Source organism: Rutidosis leptorrhynchoides, chromosome 3 (assembly GCF_046630445.1).
Source record: "Rutidosis leptorrhynchoides isolate AG116_Rl617_1_P2 chromosome 3, CSIRO_AGI_Rlap_v1, whole genome shotgun sequence".
In the NCBI taxonomy this organism is placed as follows: domain Eukaryota; kingdom Viridiplantae; phylum Streptophyta; class Magnoliopsida; order Asterales; family Asteraceae; genus Rutidosis; species Rutidosis leptorrhynchoides.
In genome coordinates this window covers 651,105,682-651,130,857 of record NC_092335.1, presented here as the reverse complement: position 1 = coordinate 651,130,857, position 25,176 = coordinate 651,105,682, and the positions used below count along the sequence as shown (strand labels likewise).

The 25,176-nt window shown below is 33.6% G+C and overlaps 3 protein-coding genes across 4 annotated transcripts; 1 reads left to right on the top strand and 2 right to left on the bottom strand.

Annotated features, from left to right (window-relative positions):
- Positions 1-5,396: 5,396 nt before the first annotated feature.
- Positions 5,397-9,287, top strand: LOC139899183 (E3 ubiquitin-protein ligase PRT1-like). 2 transcript variants are annotated; one of them, XM_071882005.1, is made up of 8 exons: positions 5,397-5,464; positions 6,065-6,093; positions 6,191-6,370; positions 6,474-6,656; positions 6,748-6,951; positions 7,460-7,572; positions 8,552-8,895; positions 9,031-9,287. In XM_071882005.1, exons 1-7 carry the CDS (start codon positions 5,406-5,408, stop codon positions 8,888-8,890), a joined length of 1,107 nt encoding a protein of 368 aa, XP_071738106.1. In that variant the 5' UTR covers positions 5,397-5,405; the 3' UTR covers positions 8,891-8,895; positions 9,031-9,287. The 2 variants fall into 2 exon arrangements, with proteins under 2 accessions (XP_071738106.1, XP_071738107.1); XM_071882006.1 differs by lacking the exon at positions 5,397-5,464 and adding an exon at positions 5,895-5,943.
- A 455-nt stretch (positions 9,288-9,742) lies between these two features.
- LOC139902488 (uncharacterized) lies at positions 9,743-10,315 on the bottom strand. The gene has a single exon (XM_071885105.1). It carries the CDS (start codon positions 10,313-10,315, stop codon positions 9,743-9,745), a length of 573 nt encoding a protein of 190 aa, XP_071741206.1.
- Positions 10,316-15,406: 5,091 nt separating this feature from the next.
- LOC139902979 (uncharacterized) lies at positions 15,407-19,017 on the bottom strand. Its single transcript, XM_071885712.1, has 4 exons — positions 18,639-19,017; positions 16,808-18,543; positions 15,839-16,715; positions 15,407-15,762 (listed from the first exon to the last, which is right to left on the bottom strand). Exons 1-4 carry the CDS (start codon positions 18,712-18,714, stop codon positions 15,587-15,589), a joined length of 2,865 nt encoding a protein of 954 aa, XP_071741813.1. The 5' UTR covers positions 18,715-19,017; the 3' UTR covers positions 15,407-15,586.
- Between the last annotated feature and the right edge of the window lie 6,159 nt (positions 19,018-25,176).

Genomic DNA, 25,176 nt, shown 5'->3' with positions numbered 1-25,176 from the left:
CAACCTTGGCCGTGAACTCGGGGTCCTCGCTCGTGCCCCCATTATCGGTGTCGTGTCCGTTTCTCATCTTCATTCTATAAAACGGGAAAGATTAAACAACGAAACCAAATACATGACACATATATACCATACCACCCCATCTCGCTCAACAATCGTCATACATCGCTCGTTTGACACGATTTGCACCCGTAGCAAGGGTAGCTAGTCATTGCTACACGAGCACGTCGCATTAACTTGCTAGTACAACGTCTATCTCGCTTGATGATTCCAACTACAACACAAAACAATGAGTGCATGGTTAGTTCATATAAACCTACGCACTACCATTCCCGATTCGACCCGAAGTCGTACAAGTCCCGCCTAAAAGCGCATACACATAAAAGTCTAAGTCTAAGCACCTATCTCAAGTCGCCTAAATCCCTTAGACCATGCTCTGATACCACTTGAAACAACCCAACCCGTACTCCGTACGATAATTTTTTTTTTTTATAATACACATTTACGAGCCAATTAAATATGTAGACCAAATCACAAGTTCCATTAAACCATACAACCATTACCAATGTTTACAAAAGGGCACAAAGGCCATTAGTCAAGTAAATATAAGTTTGACCGAATACAATGATAGTTTATAAACCAAACGACCCAACGAGCATGGTTTGGGACTAAACTACCCAAAAGGTGGTCAACTTCCAAAAGCTCCTACAAGCACATCATCAAGGACATCTAGTGTCCGACAATCCCCTTCCCTTTATCCTCGCCTGCAACTAAAAAGATAAACAACGAGAGGGGTAAGCTAACGCTTAGTGAATGCAATAATTATACATGATCATATATAACCTACTTACTTGCATACACTTACACAATACCACATACAAGCTAGCAACTCAACCAACATGAAATCCATCATGCATAAACTACTATCCACGTTCCACATCAAGCTAGCAATAGTATTAGCATATAGTTCACAATATAATATGCTAAGTACAATTCGCACAACCATGGTTAACCAAGTATACAAGAGAACGGTACATGAAGGTCCGTTGGAGTTCATAACATCCACTAGTGTTACTTATACACCGCGTAATCACTAGTCCCCCGGGTGATGTCTTAAACATCGCGACTAACTCACCCTTACACAATGTGGCGTCTTAAACACCGCGACGAATCCACACTTCATTCAATACAATGAGTGGTGTCTTGATCACCGCGACACTTCCACTCTCATGACATTGTGGTGTCTTAAACACCGCGACAATTCCACAAGTCAATTACACAATGAGTAGTGTCTTAAGCACCGCGACAATACTACTCGTTACCTAAAATGTGGTGTCTTGAACACCGCGACACTTCCACATTCATACCACACAAATAAATACATTATATACGTTCACGCATAATTATTCCACTCACCTTGACACAAGGATGATGAATATTCGCTTCCAAACTCAAAGCCAAGTACCTAATACATTAAGTACCAATTCAATACATAAACTAGTGGAATTAACCACATTACAATTACTTGGGCATTTAATGACTCAATTCGCATTAAATGTCCCAACTACATCACAACCGCCCTCTTAATGGCCAAGACTCGACTTTAGTTACCAACATTAGTGCATTAAAGTCTACTAGCCTCAATTGACATCCACCTAGGGTAATTTACACCCATTTTACCCAAACTAGGTCAACTAGTACATTCTTGACCCATTTTGACACTTTCACATCCAAACTAGTCAAACATAACCCAAATGACATCTCTTTTAATTTTAACAAATGTTTAATGCTTTTAATATCATTAACACTTTCAACTCACAATTACAAGGCCAAAACCCTAGATTATGGCCATTAGGGTTTCATTACAACAACCTAACCCAAATTCACCCATTTTACTCCCAAATGGGTCATACAAGCTTCTATTAACCAAAACCCTAGCCATAATCAATTAAAACTCGAAACTTAGAGTTAGAACTTACCGAGACTATCACCACGTAGCTAGAGTCACAAGGAACAACTTTAATACTTGCTCCAAAGATCAACCCTAAATCCTTCCTCTCTCAATCTCACTTTGAATCCAAATGGGTGTTAGAGTTTTGGGAGAGAAATTGAAAGAAAATGAAAAAGGAAAATGAAATAAATGAACTAGTGGACCAGATTTAATGCACCCATCTGATCTATACGTCCATTTACCATTTTGCCCCTCAAAATCTCTTAATTTAACCTAAAACCGGGACCTGGCCAGCAGGCCTGCCGCGGCGCGGCACTAAACGTCGCGGCGCGACGAATCAAAGTAAAATTCACCATGCTTAAGTCCTGTTCTGATCTGGAAACGCTTGATGGGTCGTGGCGCGGACCCGTTTGTCGCGGCGCGACATACGCCTGGGTCTGGCCACTTCGACTAGTTAGTCAAATTTCTAAGGTTTCCACAACTAATTCCTTCATTCTCGTTCCCAATACACGTCTAAGCCTCACATCTAAGTCTCACGAGACCTAACACTACACAAGCTCATTTGTACACTTATATACGCACATGTTAACAAGCACACAATAAATTATATATATACGTTTATCTATACAATTACGCATAAGCTTCCGAATCATAACGTACAAATGGTTAAATATGTACCTTTAGTCACGTACGGGAAAAACGGGATGTTACATTGAATAATGATAATGGTAGGGTAGAATTGGATTGATGAGCTGGGCATATTTTGCATTCAGATTCGACTAAATTGTAATTATTAAACAAGTAATTCTTGTAGTAGTTAAGGATGGGACCGATATTAACTTTAAGATTATGATTATCCGTGTTTCATTTTTTTTTAGTTAAGTTGTGTGCTAGATAGGTTGGTGAATTATTCTTGGCCGTGAATGAATTGGGTCACAACATGTCAACTATTAGTTACTCATTTGTTGATGATATAGATCATGTGACTAAGATATAAGTTGATCATGATGATGTTGAGGAATAAGATAAATGATGAATGATTATGATACTAAGTTCATGAAGTTAGATGAAAATTAGATTGTGGTTAGATGATAATTAAATGATGATGATTATGTTAAAAGTTATGGAAATGGCGAAGAGGATTAAAGATGATAAATACACGATATTTATGTTTATGAAGACTGAAGATTGTTAATGGATGAAGAAGTAGAAGAAACAGTTAACAGATTCAGAAAATTTAAGTATGGTTATTATCAGAAAAGCAAGGTTAGAGGAATGTTTAAGGGTTTTAGCGGGTTAGCGGGAGGTCGCGGGTTCAAACCCGGACTTGGGCATTTTTTTTTAAAAGCTATTTCTTTCAGGTAGTTATTTATTTATTTACTTATCATTATTATCATTCTTATCATTAATATCATTATAGTTATTAAAAATAAATGTTAGTAATATTATTATTAGTAAAATCATTATCTTTAAAATTATTATTATTGGTAGCATTATTATCATTACTATTAATATTATTATTATTATTATTTCCTTACTATTATTATTATTATTATTTTTATTATTATTATTATTATTATTATTATTATTATTATTATTATTATTATTATTATTGTTATTATTGTTATGATTACTACTTTTACATTAACAATATTATTATAACAAATAAGTAATTTCGACATAAGCGTATATATATTCCAACTACCATAATAATATATATTTATATATATAAAGATTATTTATGTAAAGATTCACATATAACAGATTAGTGATTTTAAATATAACATTAAACTATATAAATATTAACTATTTTAAATATGTACAAATTAAACATATAAGATATAATTTAAGATATAATATATGAATTTGTTCGATTATAATTATATGTGTTAATATATAAATAAATGATATAGGTTCGTGAATCCGAGGTCAACCCTACTTTGTTCAGTTATTCAATTTAGTCATATGTATTTTTACTACAAAATACATCAGGTGAGTTTCATTATTCCCTTTTTATATATATTTTTGGGACTGAGAATATATGCGCAACTTTTATAAATGTTTTACGAAATAGACACAAGTAATTAAACTAATAAACATTATATGGGTGAATGGATCGAAGCCGGATATGCCCCTTTTAAACTTGGTAGCCTAAGAATTAGGGAACAGACACCCTAATTGACGCGAATCCTAAAGATAGATCTATGGGCCCGACGAACCCCATCCAAAGTACCAGATGCTTTAGTACTTCGTTGTTGTTTTATATCATGTCCGAAGGATTTCCCGAAATGATAGGGGATATTCTATATGCATCTAGTTAATGTCGGTTACCAGGTGTTCACCCTATAATTGAACCTTAATGCATGCATGCAGTTTATGAGAAATGAAAATATGAAATCTTGTGGTCTATTAAAATTATGAAATGATTGTTATGATAAACTAATGAACTCACCAACCTTTTGGTTGACACTTTAAAGCATGTTATTTTCAGGTACGAAAGAAATCTTCCGCTGTGCATTTGCTCATTTAGAGATATTACTTGGAGTCAATTATGACATATTTCAAAAGACGTTGCATTCGAGTCATCGAGTTCATCAAGATTATTATTAAGTCAATTATAGTTGGATGTATTATGAAATGGTATGCATGTCGTCAACTTTCAATGAAATGAAAGTTTGTCTTTTAAAACGAATGCAATGTTTGTAAATTGTGAATCGTTTATAATCGATATGGACTTCGTCCGGATGGATTAGGACGGGGCATTTCATAGGTGGTGGTGAACGGTGTGGTTATAAAGATGAACGATGAAGCGGCGGTGATGATGTTGTTGGTGGTGGTGATTGGTGTCGTAATGGCTATGAACGAGGAAGTGATGGTGATTATTGTGGCGGTGGTGATGATGCTGTTGGTGGTGGTGATACCGTATTCATGCAGGTTTAATAAGTAAGTTGGTGAATGTGAGATTCGGAGAGTGTTGATAATCGAAAAAAATCAGAAAGACGTTAGAAAATCTTATCCTGAATAGTTGCCGATTTTATCATGTGCAACACGCACTACGCTCGGACCGACACACATTATGCGTGATGTTCAATCCGTGATGTGTGTTGAGTGGTATAATAGTATAACCAGCAACGATATTCGGTGAACACGCATCACAAACTAACTTACACGTATCATGAGTACTTGGTCATGGACCACTTTTTTCAATTACATTTTTTTAAGTGCATTTTGTTATTTTGTTATACATTTGGACATTTTTGATCAATTTCTTTTACTCATTTAGAACTAGCTGATTCACCCCAATTCCATTCTATTCTATTCCATTCCATTCTATTCCACTTTATTTATCTTATACTGACCAATAAACAATTAATAAAATCAAATAAATAAATATAAATAAATAACTGAAATAAGAAATTGATTAATTGATTGTTTTGTGCTATCCGGAAGTTCGGCGATGGAAGGAGGCATCGAATCTGAACAAATATCTGATAATTTCACCTGCGCCGTTTGCTTGTAATTATACATCTCTCTTTTATTACTAATTACTAGGATATTACGGTACTTAAACTCTTGCTGTTATCAATGTTGAGTATTTTTATGTGTTTTCATGAAATTAGGAAGAGTAATTATCATAAGTTTTGAATTGTTACAGGATGTATGTAATTAGAGCCGAAAACTGTCTGCTACTGTTAACCACTTATCGTTACTTTAGTTGAGGGTTGTATGAACCATTAGCTGTAGTAATCACTTATCTATTACGTAATTATTTTTGTGTATACGGATTATATGTTATTTTAGGGTTTAGTATACGGAAATGTAATTCCTTACAGTATGTTATTGCTATTGTATATGTGTATCAGTATATTGTATATGTTTTGATGTTACAAAGGGAACAAATGACACCTTATTAATCTGACAGGCAAAATTGTATACAGACATACAGTAGCAATGAATAACAAGTATTTTACATACAATGGAACCCGAATAATTTGGTACATTACTCTTAATGTCAGAACATAAATACTTGCATTTATATGTAATTAAGCTTTTATTTTAACTTGTTTGTTTGGTGATGATTTCGCTGAAGTAAATTTGCTTGTTTTTTTCTCGCAGGGATGTTCTATACAAGCCAATTGTTCTAGGTAAGAAATGTTTGCAACAGAAATATATTTTGTCAATTTTGAGAGAATTTTGTTGTGAATTAGCTGTTATTGTTGGTGATGTTGTGACTGTTTGCAGTTTGTGGTCATGCTTCCTGCTTTTGGTGTTGCCAACGTTCGATGCGTATGCAAAATGTATCTTATTGTCCACTATGTAGACATCCATATCATCATTTTCCTGCAATCTGCCGTACGCTTCACTTCTTACTCAAGAAGTTGTACCCAGTTTCCTACGATCGAAGGAGTATACAAATACTTGGTAAACTTGATATCAACAGTTGTTTGAGTGATTGAAATGTGTATAATCTTCTTTAAATTATGTATATAACATTTAGTAATGTTTTTGTTCTTGCATCGTGTAGAGTATGAAAAACACAGCACATTAGGATATTCACCTGATATTGACAACATTGATCCTTCTACTGAAGAAAAGAAACTAACTGAAACTTCTGATAGAACTTGTAATCAAGTATCAGTCAGTGATGTGCTGTGTGTTGGATGCAAGCAACTACTTTATCGTCCTGTTGTTCTTAATTGTGGCCATGGTACGTTTTCTGTATAGGGTTTTTGTCTAGTTTCAATAATAACATTTTCTTATATATATGAATTTGGCATGCTCATTGTGTTCATCTGTAGTTTACTGCGAGTCCTGCATCACAATTCCTACTGAGGGGACGCTTAAATGTCAAGTTTGTGTGTGCCGACATCCAAATGGACTTCCAAAAGTGTGCAGGGAGCTTGATAACTACCTAGAGGAACAATTTGCTTCAGAATATGCGTTGAGAAAAAGCACTATTCAAGTCAATCAAGAGCAGACCGAAAACAGGAACGCACTTAATGGTATGTTTTAGTAGCTTTGTATAGTTTCACTTGTAGAAATGATTACTTCTTTTGCAGCCATATGTCACTTTATAACCACTGCACTCCTAATGTGAACCATGGCATATATATCAGCTTTTCTTTTGTTAGCTCTATGTAGTTATTAATTTTTTTTTATTATTTTAGGTATGAAGGAGGCTTCTAGAAGCTTTTTTTTATAATACCAAAACATCTTAATCATAAATTATGAAGTTTTTTGATTTGCGATTGTGCAGAAAGTGTTTAGCATATTATATTTGTTAAGTCTGGTAAAAAATTAGAGCCAAGTGTAGTCTAACAAAATGGAAACATCCCACGACAAGCTCCTTAACATGACTACTGAAGCCATCTCATATATTTCTGCCTATTATTTTATTTATATATATATATATATATATATATATATATATATATATATATATATATATATATATAAAATAAAGTATTAATACTAATACTATTGTACTGATGTGTCTTTTGGGTTGTACAGAGGTCAGTACTCAAAATTCCATGCTATCGTTCCCGACAGAAGAGAATTTTCATGAGTGGTGGACCGTTCATGGATCTAAATTTCATCCCTGGATTGGTTGTGATAGTTGTGGCGTAAGTTTCTTACTTTTTTCTTGCATCATCATATGAATATAATTGCATATATTACATTTCAAAGTTACACTCTTTGTCTTGAAAACCAATTTTCGTTCTTTCTTCCATCTCGGATCTTTTCTGGTATGCGTCCAAGCAACTTGAGTTTTCTGACAGTTGCATTAGAAGTTGAACCCTTTTTTATTTCCCTCTAAATATACCATAATAACCCAATTGATGGTTTTAATGATATTCTGATTTACATGATCACCATATGTCTATACTTTATAGCATGAACCTTTAAAGATTACTCTCTTTCTCTTAGTATTGAATTCTATAGATATATGTAAGATTCATAGTATTGAATCAGTCGTGGTCTAGTTAAAGCTTATCTCAAACAACTAAGAAATAAATTTCAAAATCTACCCATATACGTATAAGTGGGCCATTTGGGTGGTTGTGTTTTATCAATGGTAAACAAATAAAGATAGCTAGAAGGGTAATGGCTCAATTGCTCGAACAGATTGATGTTCATCAGACGTCTATTAATTAAAATGCATACAACCTTATAGGTATTTCAATATTACTCCCTATATTGTAATAACATATTTGGTTTGATTCTAAATGAGTTGTTGCGAGGGATACATGAGAGAGCATTCCATAGGCTTTTAATCATTTCTTATCATATGATCATTAATATCTATATTTACATATATATTATATATGTATATTAAATAGAAACCTAGGTTGTTTAGGTATACATGATAGATGACCCGGGAGTTCTAATGTTTGGCTCTGTATTGTCATTATATTTTGGGTACTCGTTTTGGTGTGAGGGATCGAATAGAAACCTAGGTATAAATTTTGTTTGAAGATTCACGACATAACTACTCATCGTATTTATGTAAATAGTTTCGTATTGTATACACTAGTATTTATTTTATGAGTTTGTGACGAGTAATATGTTATTCTATCTTGGTGCGTAACTTATCTTTTACAGATGTCTCCAATAATTGGAGATCGGTATCGATGCAAAGACTGTCCTGAAAAATGTGGTTATGACCTTTGTGGAGACTGTTACATCTCGGGTTCAAATCTTCCAGGCAGGTTTCATCAAAAACACACCTCAACACACCGCCTCGAGTTGCAAGGACCGATGTTCAACGAAAATGTCATGTATCTGCTTATGAGTGGACAGGCCGAACTCTTTGTGTCACGTGCATCTACAAATCAATCGAGGCATGCTAATACAATTCCCGATCTTCCATCTCCATCTTTCGATGAAGATGGTGCCTCTGCTACCACAGAAGAACAATTTGACAGTCAACCACCAATATAAAAAGGGTACCCAAGATTAAAACTTGCATTTTTTTATTTATTTTTTTTTTCACTTTTTGTAACATCAACTTGTGTATATTATAAGCGTGTTAGTGTATGGTGTTGCAAACTTATGTATTTTTTGACATGTTTATAATGCAGGTCGAAACAATGATGCTTTGAGGGCTGCTACACAACTGAACCTGAACTGAAAATGCTATAATTGGAACCAACTAAAGTTTGGATTTGTTGGTTATTTTGAGTCTGTTGTTTATCTCTTGGTTCAGTGTGTTCTGGATTTGATAACTCGTTAATGACAATTTTAGAGGTGTGTTTAATTATGTTTTTTATTAAAATTTTCCTGTATGTATTTATAAAGATTTTGATTAACCGATGGTTGGTTGCTACTTGCTAGGTAATCACGTTCACACAAAATCATTTTTTAAGATTGTTTCTAACCCTGCGTGTGACATCACAGGCAGATTTGTACTTTTTGGCTCAAAAAGTGCATCTGTCTGTGACATGGCAGTGTCAAATTTTGATCCCCCAATAACCCCAAGTGTCAAATGCCAGTGTCAAATTTAGCAGGGTTCACCAGTTTTTATTTTTATTTTTTTTAAATGATTTAAAATGGTAAATAAATACAACAAAATAAAATAAATTACATTAAAATGGTAAATAAATACAACAAAATAAAATAAATAACATTAATAAAAAATACATAATTAATTTTTGATAAGAATTTAAAAGTACATAGATTGACGATTACATAGATTAAAAAAAAAAAACTAATTCACATTGCGAAAAGTCGGTGGAAGGTTCCAAATGTGCTCGACTAAATCCTCGGTGAGTTGGTTGTGCAAATCTCGATCCCTTATTTCTCTTGCGATGATATCTCGATCCCGTCCTCTGTTTCGTATACGTTCCATACCATTTTCCATTTCTTAAGTTTATCAAATATAGGTGATTGGTTCAAAACGTTGATATCATTGTTAGAACCCGCCATCTCAAAAAGAGCATGCCAAATCCACAAGTCATAAGAAGCAACAACTTCAAGCATAAGGGTCGGTTTCTTGTGATCACCCCTAGTGTATTGTCCTTTTAAAGCAACAGGACAATTCCTCCACTCCCAGTGCATACAATCTATACTACTGAGCATACCCCTAAACCCATGTCTCTCCTCGTGAACACTATACAATCTAGCAACATCGTGTGCATTTGGAGACCGCATGTATTCTTTTTTGTACAATGTAATAATACACATACGAAAGTAATCTAGACATAGTATTGATGTTTGCTCACTCATTTGCAAATATTCATCCCGCATATCGGGAGCGGTGCCATACGCCAATTGACGTATAGCCGACGTACATTTTTGTAAAGTAGTAAATGTAGGCCTACCGATAGCATCAAATCGTTGAGAAAAGTAAGTAAAATATTCTGGCATATTATCACTTTGGAAAGTAGTAATACCTTGCACTATCCGGAGAAATAATTGTACGCGCATGCGAAAACGACGTTTAAATTTTCTTTGTGGATATTTTGGCGTCTCACAAAAATAATCATCCCACAAACGTTGTGCAGCAATCTCCCGTTCGCTAGGGATGTAACCTCTAACTCTCGGAATAGATGGTGCCGGACTTCGGAATCATCATCTTCTATTTCTTGAATTAATTGAACAATCCGCAAATCTTCGGAGTCAGAATTAGACACCCGTAACCTCGAACCCATTTATAAACTAATAGACTTTTGTAAAAAAATAAAAAGTAGAAAGAAATAGAGTGAGTAAGAATGAATTGTGTGAAAAATGATATGATTGTTGGGGTTTAAATAGGAGTAAAATGGAGTAAAAATTGAATTTTTTTTTTTAAAAAAAAAAACCAAAAAATGGGTATATATCCATTGGGTAACGGATATATTACCCCACCCAATCAGATCAAGCCATCACACCATTTGAAGCCCCTTTTTTCAGTCAAATCGTCGACTGACGCCCCCCCCCCCCCCGCAGCGTCAAAAACTGACGCCCCGTTAATGGCGTCAGGGGCGTCACTTCCTGCCAGCGAGTCTGACGCGGGCTCATCTGACGCCGCGTTGGAAAGAGTCTAAAGACAACTCGTCCGGAGATGATTAATTTGTATTTTTGGTAATATATAAAGATTTTGACTAACTGATGGTTAGGTTATTGTAATGCCGTATACATAAAATAATTTTTTAAAGACAACTCGTAAGGCTATAATTAAATTATGTACGGTTGTTCACGCGTAGAATGCTAAAACTGTTATATTTGTTATAACCATTTATAGTAGTTCAGTTAATTATGGTTTCCGTTAAGCTTATCAATTCTTATCTATAGCAAAGGTCTATTTGCTTCAGCTCTAGTTGATGCAAGAATTTGTTTTAACACTTGTACTGGTAGTCTGGTATATGATATGATAGATTGATACCAAATGTGAAACCATAATATGAATATGATATGGAATATTTGATGTTAACACAATAACTAATAAACATGATTAAGCCACACTCCTCACGTGAAGGTCTCTAATGTCATGTGACGATATTAATTAAATGAAGTGTATCGTAGACCCAAATCCCAATAATTCGCTAGAATTGTGGATAAATGCATCTAACATTTTTATTAAATTCATTGAAATCGTCAGGTTAATAAGAAGAAGTTTGGAATGGTAGTTCCTGCTACTTTTAGTTCGCTGAAGGCGGGTAAGGTCATGAATAGTAAAAATGATATGACACCTCTGTAAATTTGGAACGACACAATTTCGAGGCTCTATTAGTATATAATAATAATAATAATAATAAAATAATAATAATAATAATAATAATAATAATAATAATAATAATAATAATAATAATAATAATAATAATAATAATAATAATAATAATAATAATAATAATACGGATCAAATGGATCAACTTAGGACGAGTAAAAACGCACAATATTAAGAGTTTATAATTTGTTTGGAGCCCTTAATGATGATAAATTAAACCTAGTAGATGAGCCGGGTATATAGAGAGTGATGAAGATACGTCTCTATTTAAGGCGGAAAGAAAATGATATTAACGCAAACCTCGGTTTGACATGAAATCCAGGTTGATTGTAGTTCTGGTTGTGTCATGCTAAGGTATGGGAGTGTCAATTGGTGTCTCTTGGTTTTGTTAAACTTGTAGGGTATATGATATGCTTAAATATAATCCTAAAACTACATTTAGCCAGCGGCGGAAACAGGGCAGATGCCCCTAGCCAATTTTAAATTTCTAGGTTTTTTCACCTTTAAAATTTCAAATTTTTTGATTTTACCCCAATTAATTTGAAAGTTTCAAGCTTAAAATTGATTTTACTCCCAACGACTTCATATTTTGCCCAAAAGATTTCAGTGTTTGCCCCCAACCTAAAAACCATCACCCAAAAAAATGTTTGCCCCCGGTGAAATTTTTTATGTTTTCACCACTGCATTTAGCATTCTCCTTTATACATTTACTCATTAATCAACACATGAAACTATGTGTTTAATCATCTCTGATCTCTAATATTTCTTTATTATATTTCTAATATAATAGTAACATAAAACATATTTGAAAATGAAATTAAGCATTCATTTATTTATATTGAATGTAAAAAAGACATGCGCGTGCAAGTGCTTTGATTGAACATAATGATCCTTTTCCTCGTCAATCACAAGTTCTGAGTTTATTATTTCTAACGGTAAAGAATGAGTGAAAAAGAATGATCGGAAAAGAATGAGATGAAAAGGGTAACCAAACACTAAGAAAATAGGAGTTTTTTAACAAGCCGTAGTGTTTTTAAAACATATTTAAGAAAATGTTGTACTCCTGAAAAAAAGCCGTAGTGTTTTTAAAACATTTTTAAGAAAATGTTGTACTCCTGAAAATATTTATGATTTACTATTATTCTTAATTTTTATTTTTTAAATTTTAAAAATATCTTAAACTTGACCACGCGCCTCGATTATCCCACATTGTTCAACTGTTTCTTTTTGCTCCTTATTTTTTATATTATTATTGTTTGATACTAATAATTATTATTATTATTATTATTATTATTATTATTATTATTATTATTATTATTACTAGCTTAAAACCTGCGAATTCGCGAGATTTTTTTATGGGTCAAATCAAACTTTTATTTCTTCCATCAATAAGATTTTAAATAGTATTTGTTAGGTTGATTAGAAAACAAAACAATTTCAAAAATAAAATAATGGGGTATTAATAATGCAAAAATCAATTTTACATGACAATGCTAATATACTGTGGATTCTCAATAGCAACAATAATTCCAATGATTACTTATTATCTGTTAACACATGAAAATATGACTAATGTTAACACATGAAAATATTTCTAATGTAACCCAGTACCAAAAAACATTAACATTTGTTGCACTACTAACACACGTGCCTTTAACAATCTTGGATGTACCGTCTATAAAAGTTGCATATATACATAATAACTGGATAGATAAACAACTGAATTAAGCTTATAACATGTAAACCCATTAATAATGTAATGAAATAAGACGACACTTAATCGACATTAATATTTGTAGAAGCTGGATAGATAAACAACCGAATTAAGTGTCTAACATGTAAACCCATTATCACTATAATGAAATAAGACTACACTTAATTGACACACACATTATTAATTGGTCGACCCATCTATCAGATGTACTGTCTATAAAAGCATAAACATAATATTAGTTCAAACATAACAATTCATGTATAACTTTTTTGTTTAAGCCTTAAAAGTGAATTGCAGTTCTTCATTTGCCCTTTGGAAAAGCAAAATTCAGGCCATTCATTTGGCAATCAGTCTTCGAACATAAAAGAAAACTTCATAAAAGCAACGGTTCTGGTTGGTTGGGTAACAGAGAGATTGGGCCAAATGGGTTGATATACACAATTGAAGGTTGAGTTGACCAAGCACACATGGTGTCCAAAGAAGTTATAGATCATTTACATAATTAGGGCCATAATCAATTGCTGAATAATGAAGTTACCTAAAACAGTTATCTTATGTTGATACATATCTATACATTCTCATGAGTATAAATGAAGTTACCTAAGGAGGAAATTTCAATCAAATTACAATCGTTCGCACGACCTTTCTGCTTTTCGTGTTAATTTAGAGCTACCACGAATAATAATTTTGTAATTATATTTTTATCACAGCGGAAAACCTTTTATGTCAAGTACCAATTGTTACCCGTCGTGACCAATTACCGAACCTGCTTGAGCTACCCGTTTTGCCACCTTTAACTGAAAGAAGATAACATGGAGTCAACATTACCAAGTGGAAAACAGTAAGATTAAAGTGTTTTAGCAAATCAGTCATGAACAACAATAGAAACTTCCAAAGGGATAATAAAGATGCCAATAGAAGTAAGTTATACTAAAATATTGTAAGTGTTAGTGCTTTAAACGATACATTGTGAGTTGCTAATTCATAGCAACTGTTATTCTTGAGAGATCCTATGGTAGAACAAATTAGATTGTTTGAAAGCTTGGCAATTAAAACTTTAAAATTCGGTAACAAATTCAAATAACAAATAAGACTTTTTTGCTCAGTTGGTCCCTCTATTATACCCCAAATCGCTGGTTTGGTCCCTCAGTTTTTAATTTGGCAATCAGAGTCCCTTTATTATTTTAATTTTGCAATTGGAGTCCCTCCGTCAACTGGACATCCAAATCGAACGTTAACTCTCATCATGTGAGTTACACGTGATGGGTATTATCGGAATTAATTTTTTTTTTTTTTGGTATTTAATAACGCCAACGGGTAAGGTCCCCACTTTCATCCTCCGCTTTTCACTCTCTTCTCACTTGAAACCCTAATTCATTTACATAACGTATTAATCAGAAATTGGAGCTACAAATCGATAACAATGGAATGCTGGTGTGGTCGACCTTGTGTAATTCGAATATCTGGCACTGAATCTAACCCTGGACGTCGATTCTATACATGTGAAAAAAAGGTAAGATTGTTTATGTTGTTTCGAATTTTATGAAATAATTAACAAGATGTTAGCATTTCCTGTTTATGTTGTTGCTCAGATCACTAGGTGCGACTTCTTTGCTTGGTATGATCCTCCAAATACAATCAATGCCCTAGCTACACTTATGAATGCCAAAATGGAAGTGGATGAAAAGCTCAAAGATGCAGAAAAAAGAGAGACGAATTGGAAGATGATGTGTATATTTAGCTGGATTGTGTTTGGTATTTATTTTTTTAGTCATTGAAATTGTGGTGTATGTATGATGTACTTTGTAAAATGGTAATGGTAATGGAATGAAGCTTGTTTTGTTAAATTTTGCATCTGTTTTATATCTGTATCAGTAACCTTACAACACAAGACAATGACTCCAAGTGTAGACAATAAATTGTAACCAAAGTCATACAGTGTAACCAAAAACACAAGACAATACATTGTAACTAAAGTGAAATAACAAACATACAGACAATACATTGTAACTAAAGTGAAATGACAAACATACAAGCATTACCAAATGTCATAGATTCCAAAAGTCAACATAAGTACGTAGTACCAGTTACCAAATGTGCTTAAACTTACCAAAAGACAACAACACACCTTAATAAAATACAAACATTGTACCAAGTCACATAACAAGTTTTAAGTAGACATAAAACACATGATTAAAACACAAACCACCACCAACATTCACTTCTTCTTCTTCCCTTTTCCAACTACCATTGTCTTCTTTGAAGGAGATAGCTTAACTTTCACTGTCTTTTTTGTCCACTTGTTATCCACATTCCCACTTCTTTTCTTCTCACCTGTACAAGTACTCTTATTGTGTCCATAAGTACCACATGTGCCACACTTCTTTAGCTTGCCTATAAATATTAACAAAATAAATACCATATTAATTGAAATGGTACTAGATGTAATTAATAAATAAAATGAGCATACCTTTTGAGCTAAGTTTACCACTATCACCAATGACATCAACTTCATTTTTGGACAACCTTCTTTTCTTTTTTGGACGACCAGGTGTGGAAATAGTCTTTGGTGATACCAGAGTGAACATGCCTTCTGCCTTTGGCCATAAGCTTCTCCCATTCAATGGCTCAATGGTGTATTGGTAAGTTTTGATCCATGTATCTAACAAATACACTGGATGAACCCATGTTTCTGGTTCACCAGTTTCCAAACCATTTTCACTCATGTTATAAAACACTGCAATTGCATGCTTACAAGGTATCCCTGTTAGTTCCCACTTTCTACAAGCACATGATCTAGTCTCCATATCCACAACATATTGATTAACTTTTCCACTCACTTGGTACCTTTGATCTCCACCCCATAAGACAGTACACTGGTGAGCCTCAGATTTGATTTTCTCAAACAATTTGGTGGCTGCAGGTGTTAAAGGGCCATTAGTCTTGGAAATGTTTTTCTTTACATTAACAATTCTCTTCATGCAATACTCTCGGATGTATTCTAAAGCTGTAACTATGGGTTTGTCACGTGCATCAACTAACCATCTGTTGAAACACTCACACATGTTACTGAGCAACACATCTGATACAGCCCTTCCTGTAAAATGACTCCTTGCCCACTGATGGGCAGGAATTTTAGCTAACCAAACAAAAGCTTCATTATCAAACTCCTTCAATTGTTGCATAGCCTGCTCAAACTCAGGAACTGTTGTTACACTAGCACATCTCCACAAGTGATTCTTATAAGCAACACCCCTGAAATCCCCTTTCATATTCCCATGAATATGTCTAAGGCAATGTCTATGCTCAGCACAAGGAAACACATTTGTAACAGCTTGTATTAAACCCTAACAGCATAAAACAATAAAAGTTAAAGTAACTAACCATTAACAAATGTAATGTAATTAAATTAAATATGAATTAAACAAGTAATTTTTACCTTTTGCCTGTCACTGATAAAAGTAAAGTTAGAATTGGTAGACAAGTCAAGATCTTGACCCAAGCACTCTAAGAACCAAGTCCAGGATGAACCACACTCTTGTTCAACAATGGCATATGCTACAGGATATATGCCATTGTTTGAATCAACCCCTACAGCACTCAAAATACAACCAGTTGCAGGTTGTTTCATAAAAGCACCATCCAACCCAAGTAGATCTCTACCTATTGCTTTAAAACCCTTCTTCAATGGTCCCAAACAAATGTAAATTCTCTTGAAAACCCTAGTTTCAGACTTTAGGGTTCCTGGCTCAACCTCAAACTTAACAGTAGTATCAACATTACCTCTCTTTAATTCACAAACATAATCTCTGAGCTCAGCATACTGAGATTTATAATCCCCTTGAATCATCTTTGTTGCCTTTCTCACAGCACGATATGCTTTATGCTCACTGATGATTAATTCAGTTTCTGTTTCCAAATATGATCTGACAGCTTTAATTGGTATCTTTGGATTCTTTTGAATTTGAGGTACCAACCGATTTGATAAAAATTGGTAAGTGCAGAATTTTAGTATTCTTGCAGGTTGACATTCATGTTGGTGTCTGTAGGTTCTAACCTCCCATTCTTCACTATCTTTTTCTTTGGATACCAACAACACCCACTCACAAACAATGTGTAATTCCCTTTTTGCCCATTTGTTAGTCTTCCCACTACAAGATTCCCCTGCTTTTTTAATTTGACTAGTCACTTTGTCTTTACTCTTCCCAACTACACCACCTTTAACTCTTAAGTTACTGGGCCCCACATCACATTTTGTCTTCTTTGACAAATCACTTTGACTAACTATCTCACCACCTTTTGAATTTATACACAACCCTTCACATTTAACCCTAATTCTTCTTTTGTCATTCTTAACAATAACTAGCTTTCTCCTAGTTTCAATAGCATGCATTCTCACAGCTTCCCTAACCTCTGATTTACTTTCAAACTTTTGTCCAAGATAGAAGAAAGTTTTTCCCACTTGAACACTACCTTCAACCTCCTTTTTATGATTACGAATTCTCTTCTTCCTTACCCCTTCTTCATCACTTTGAGAATCATAGCTTTCAAAACCATCATTGTTCAACACTTCCAATTCTGTACCCTCAATATTGACCTCATCATCTTCAAATGAGTTACAGCCATTTCCCATAAACTCTACATTCTTATCAATGTTAAAATTAAAATCTTTCATCTCTACATGAACATCCAAAATCTCATTTTCATCATCAACAATGTAATCACTATCCTCAGAGTCACTACCTTCACTGTTATCACCCTCTACTAAGCTCCCATCACTGTGAACACCACCAACTACTAAGTTATCATTATTAATTTGTTCTGACCATAACCTCTTCCCTTTAATATCCTCATGTTCAGCATACACATCAATTTGCCTATAAATCACATCACCATCTTCTAGACAACTAAGCAAATAGTCCCTATGTTCATTATCATTTAAAAGATTTAACCCAGTATCCATGTTTGTATTGGGTTTAAGAAAACGATATACCACAGACCTGGTGGGATCATAACCTAATTCTTGCATGACTGAATCCAGTTGTCCTAAACAAAACTTTTCAATGTCAAAACAATCAATGTAATCAGTTTTACCTTCTGTGTACACAACTTCACTACCCATTCTAAAATATCCACCATGATGTAACACAATCGTGAACAAATCAGGGTATACATCTGAAAAATGTGTAAAAAATTAAAGTTAACAAAACAATTACCTAATAATATTTAGGGTTCCACAGAATTATGAGCTTTGGGTGCATAAAACATACCGTATAATTGGTCGATAGCCTTTTGATCAGTTTCTGATGTACGAATAGTCCATGAATCATCCATTGAATCATCCATTGATAATCAATTTTGCTTTTAGGTTTTACTTCGTGGTTAACACTATTTGGAGGGATGAGTGTGAAAATCGGTGGATAAAAGTGGGGGACCATACCCGTTTGGGTTTATTCAGTACCAAGAATTAAAATTAATTCCGATATTACCCATCACGTGTAACTCACGTGATGGGAGTTAACGTTCGATTTGGATGTCCGTTAGACGGAAGACTCCAATTGCAAAATTAAAATAATAAAGGGACTCTGATTGCCAAATTAAAAACTGAGGGACCAAACCAGCGATTTGGGGTATAATAGAGGGACCAACTGAGCAAAAAAGTCAACAAATAATGAAAAAACTAAATGACTGTTGCTATAATACAAAACTATAATCTTTTATAGTTTTGGGCCTAATGTATACTAATAAGGTAGGGTTCAACCGCGCTTCGCGGCGGAAAAACTGAAAATGATATCCTTATGTTATGTACATTATAAATTAGGTCAAGAGTTACTATATACCTAAGACATAAGACAGTCGATCAAAAGAAAGAGTATCATAACAGTTACGATATACACATTGTTACCTACATAGACAACGCTTTTTTGGCGTCTTTATCTGCTGAATAAACATTAGATGTTAGTTCTTTGCCAGCTGATATGAAACATCACACGTGGTATTTGTTACAATGAAAAAGGAACTCGAGTCTTTACCTAGGGATGAAAACGAAATTCTTTTTATGATATTCGGGGTTGTCCTGTGGCTGATGCTGCTGAATCTTTAAGTTGTTCAAATTGAGGTGGCCTTTCGAAGGTCATAGCACCTGCATTTGAAAAATCTGAAATACAATAAGAAAAGTTGAAGCTGAATTTAGAACCTGCTTATGAACTCTGTTATGACAATTGGATTTTTGACAATATAGTAATAACATTTGTTTGTCAACAATTATTGTTAGCAAATAATACTTTATTTAGTTGATGTGGGTTGTTGTCAAAAGGGTCAATATGAAAGTATTGAAAAGGGATTTACACCTCTAGATGTGGGTTTCATAAGTAAATGGGTTTATTTTTCCACCTCTAGATTTGTAGTTTTAAGGACTTGTTTAATTATGTATCGCTGCACAAGAAAATTATAGATGAGATAATGAATGTGTTCATGTGCATAAATGGTATTTACAAAAAAACATATATTGAATTGTCGTCCAACTCCTCCCTTTGTTGTTCTCTTCTATTAAGAATACAAAAATGGGTGCCTAAGAAAATATTTAGAGCAGCGATTCATTGTGATGCTGATTCCAAAAGACTAATGTGGCTATTCTTTTACACCCAGGAAACATAAACCAAAAAAGACACCATATGTTAATTTAATACTCCGTATGAATTTTTTATTTTAATTTTTTTAATTTGCAGCTAACTCAACCCGCGTTAGAAGTGGACTTTAGCTCACGGCCAGTTGCCTTTTAATTAAAAAAATGAACATTTTAAAGAGTAAAATATCTAAAAAATGAGCTGTAATTTTGAAGATTGTTTATCAAAGTAATTATATGATTCGCAAGTGGATGTGTTTATGTCTAAAACTGCCCGTTTAGAAGCAGTTATCATCATCATAATAACATATGGTTTAGATTGTAGCATTGAATGCTTATCACACCTTATAACCTTAAAACCAAAACTATAAAGCAGACCTGATATGTTATGGGGTAAGTAGCACATAAGCACTGAACTGGTCAATTGTACTATGTAACTTAATAACTACAATTAGTGTAATTTTACACCAAATGTGGGTGCATCAAAATGACTATGAGATCGGGTAAGTTTTCACTTATATCAGATGTGATGAGGAGCAAAACAGTGACTCTTGATTAATTCATAAATAAAATTATCCATATTAACACATGATATATAAGTAAAAAAGACCGAACAGGTTATGACTTGTAATAATATTAATGCATTTTCCGCAAGATTTTAAATAGTTAGTGTTATAGAGCATGAAATGACCAAAACTCAAAAAGAGAAGCATCATTACTATAAGAAGTGTAACAACTGGTAACCAAATGTTATACCATTCTAGATATCATGCACCACAATATCACTATGCTCGAGTCAATAATTCAACTTCATACCAACTTTACTACATAAATGCTTCATACTGTAATAAGCATACAAAAGATAATAAACTTATAAGATAGGTTTTTATAAAAGTACCTGAAAATGGTATCAATGAATCGTCTGTTTTGATACAATGAAATCTGAATCTCCAATTTTATACGAAATCATTGCATTACGATGGCGGCTTAGGAACATGATTTGCATTTCGGTGGGTTGTTTCGTTTTCTTTTTTTTTTAATGACAGGAGATGTGTTTTAATTTGGGTGTTTGTTCAAACTAGTTGTGGAGCCCTCGCTTCGCGCCGGGGGCTCCGTTTTGAATGCGAGTTAAAAAAAAAGTCTTGATCTATTTTGTAAAAAAGAATTTTTTTCGACATAACATTGAAGGGTTGTTCCTTTTGTGAAAGTTGCTTCTTTTAGCGTTCGGGTTTTATTTTTTATAAAAAAAAGTTAGTAAAGTGGGGGGTTCGATTTGTATTTTAATAAAAGTTAGTGGGTTAAGTTTGTGAAATTTGAAAAAACATTACGTATAAAGTGGGGGTTCGATTTGTATTTTAATAAAATTTAGGGGGTTAAGTTTGTGAAAATTGAATATTAGTAAAAAAAAAAAGTTAGTAAAGTGGGGGTTCGATTTGTATTTTAATAAAAGTTAGGGGGTTAAGCTTGTGAAATTTGGGGAAAAATATACGTATAAAGTGGGGGGTTCGATTTATATTTTAATAAAAGTTAAGGGGTTAAGTTTGCGTAAAGTGAACTATTCATTTTCACTTTACCTTTTAGATATATGTATATAATGGGGTGTAAATAGATGGGCAAACCCTAATTTTTAGCATTAGTCCGTCATAAATTATAAGGGTAAATTAGTTATTAAATAAGTGCTAAAGGTGATTACGAGGTTATAATGTTATATTAGAAAATTTGGATGGTTTAGATTATAGATGTTAATGATAATGGAAGGCTAGGATTAGTGTTTTATATTTTAGATGATCTATTATTGGTTTTGTTATTATAATATAAAAAGATATTATTATTATTATTATTATTATTATTATTATTATCATCATCATCATTATATTATTATTATTAAATCATTACTAGTACACTACGATTTTCAAAAGGATTACCTACCCGTTAAAATATTCTCATCATTAATAGTTTGTACAAAAGGATTTTCAATTACAATCTTTATGAAAATATATGTATGTATATTTCCTTCGGATGTAATATAGATTTAATGAGTTATTAAACTCATTTGATTTTCGGTTGGAACTAGAAACGAATAATCTCTTCTATATTAAAGATTACATAATCGTCGCAGGATATTTCTCCAATGAAGTTATGAATTAATACTTCATCGTTTATGGTTATTAGTATTCTTCGGTGTCTACGGTGCGTATGAGGTTGATACTCGTGGGACAGATTGTGAGGTTAAGGTTTACGTTGCGGATGTTGTTGTTGTTGTCGGTACTGGTACCGTTGTTGATTGTGCTGCTGGTTCTGGTGGTGCTACCAGTGCTGCCTGTGATGCCTGCAAATTGTGCATCATATTCTCCAAAGCCACAACTCGAGCGCGAAGCTCGTTAACTTCTTATATTATTCCGGAATGATTGGCGGTTGGTACGAGAGGATGAATAAAGTTTAAAATTCTAGTTATCATATAATCGTTGCGAAATATTCTGGAAATGAGGGTAAAGATCGTGTTTCGAACGGGTTCGCCGGTAAGTGCCTCAGGTTCCTCACTAAGAGGTGAATTCGGTTGGTGGAAAGGATCGCCTTCCTCTTGTCTCCATTGATTAAGTTGATTACGAACCCATCCCCAATTCATCCAGAATTGGTGATGACTGATTGGTTGATTCATTCCGGTTACACTGCTTTCGGAACTCAGGTGGAAATTCATATCGGAATCCGAAGAACTCGAATTACTTGCAGAATTCATCTTACACGGTTAGATAAATAATTTTCGATGTGAAATGATTTTCGGATATCGGATGATATTCTAATTACATATAATACCTTTATATAGTACAAAGGATCCGCGAATTACGGAGAAACTTTCGGAAACTGTCAAGTAAAAGTAACAGTAACAGATACGCTGAGATATTCATTTTGTCTATACACTAGTCATGCAATCCATGCAATAAGGTGTGTCTAGACTACAAATGATAAGCAGGTAATTTTCCACACAAGGAATGATAAGCAGGTAATTTCTAACAAAAAAATTATAAGCAACAACTTTTATCATGCAGACATGGTCGAAGTCCAGACTCACTAATGTATCCTAACAATAACCAGTTAGACACACTAATGCAAATTCTGGTTCGCTAAGACCAACGCTCTGATACCAACTGTGACGATCGCTCCAAATCCATATGGACAATACGTCATTCATTGATTTCATTGCGAGGTATTTGACCTTTATATGATACGTTTTGTAAACATTGCATTCTTTTGAAAAGGCACACCATAAATGAATATTTAAATCAAAGGTTTTCAACATCTGATGATTTCTACGTATAGACAATCACTGTAAATAATAGTTTACAATAGTACTTCCGTTGACAGTACAGTCAAAATAAGATACATGGTGATGATTTGGTGAATGCAACGTTTCCTTGAAAAATATGCCATGTATGACTCCATGCACATAGCTTGTCTAACATATAAGCAAACAGCGGAAGACTTCTAGGAAACCTGAGAATAAACATGCTTCAAGTGTCAACACAAAGGTTGGTGAGTTCATAGTTTTAATATTACACATAATCCGTATATCAATGTGGATTACAAAAGTTCAGTTGTTTTATTCAAAACGTTTATCAATAGGTTTTACATAAAAGGGAGATCACAAGATTTCAGTTGTTTCATCCGAAACGTTTATCAATCGGTTCTACATAAAAGGGGGATCACAAGATTTCAGTTGTTTCATCCGAAACGTTTATCAATCGGTTCTACAAAGTTGAGAACCCTGGTAACTAAACTTTAACGTTTATAATAAGTACCCCTCGTTTAACATGCAACCAACATGTACAATACACGCAATCCAACGTGTACTAACTTCAAATAACATACGTCTGTTTTATAGTTCAGGCTAGAGTTTCTTTCTATACCTGGAACAGACGGGGATGTCAAGCCCTATGGATCCATATACTACTACTCGCGCCCACCAGTTCTTATAACTGGCAGTTACTAGTTACCAAAGCTAAGGGATTTTCGGTTCAAACTCGGTGTATAATTTTGTATGTACTTGTATCCATTGCGTTTAAAATAAAGTGCATGTATTCTCAGCCCAAAAATATAGATTGCAAAAGCAATTAAAAAGGGAGCAAATGAAACTCACGCATATAAATATTGTATATTCAGTATTTATAAACAGTCGCATGTATTCTCAGCCCAAAAATATATTGAGTAAAAGGGATCATATGAAACTCACGCATATAAATCTAGTATTTTTAGTATTTATAAACAGTCGCATGTATTCTCAGCCCAAAAATATATTGAGTAAAAGGGATCATATGAAACTCACAGTTTAATATTGATATACAATATTGCAGGAAAGCACGTAGACGCATTGGAGATAATAAGCACGAGGTTTGATTCACAAAAATACCCCCGAATATTACACATAACCTCCTTGGCAATAACCCATATTTTCCTTAGCTCTAGCTTTCTCGGAAACTCGTTTTGAAAAATTACTTGGACAGCACTCCGTCGTAATATTTTATGTACATTATTATTTTTGTATCGCAAAAATAATAACACTAATAATAAAAATAATAAGATTAATAATAATCTTATTAATAATAATAATAATAATAATAATAATAAAATAAATAAATACGGAGTAAAAATAATATATATGTGTGTGTGATTTATCTGGCCAAAACTCGAGAATTTATAGCACTTGGCCTGAAATTTTGCCTCATGCGATCGCATGGATTTTGGGCATGATGGCCATGCGATCGCATGGCCTCAATTTCCAGCTCAGAATCATTTGTCCATTTGTTTGTCGACATGATAAAATATTAATATAATATATATAATTTAAATAATTAATTATATATTATATTAAATTCACGTGCATAGTTGACTTGTAATTTTTGTTCCGATAAGTCGTACGTCATCACTCGACTTATGTCCCGGTTCCAGTTTTTCGAATGTCCTTTCGTACCTTTAGAAAACTTGCATTTTACGTTTCGTGTCACGTACCTTTGTCAAAATATAGTCTTAAATTATCCATAAACTATACCACTCATAGTATATCTTAAACTTTCAAATGTTTTGGTCATTTACTTCTATAAATCATCGTCTCGCTATTTGTTAATATATATATAATATATACATTTTCATTTTTTACTGTAGCAATTCACTGTAGCAAAGTCAATTTC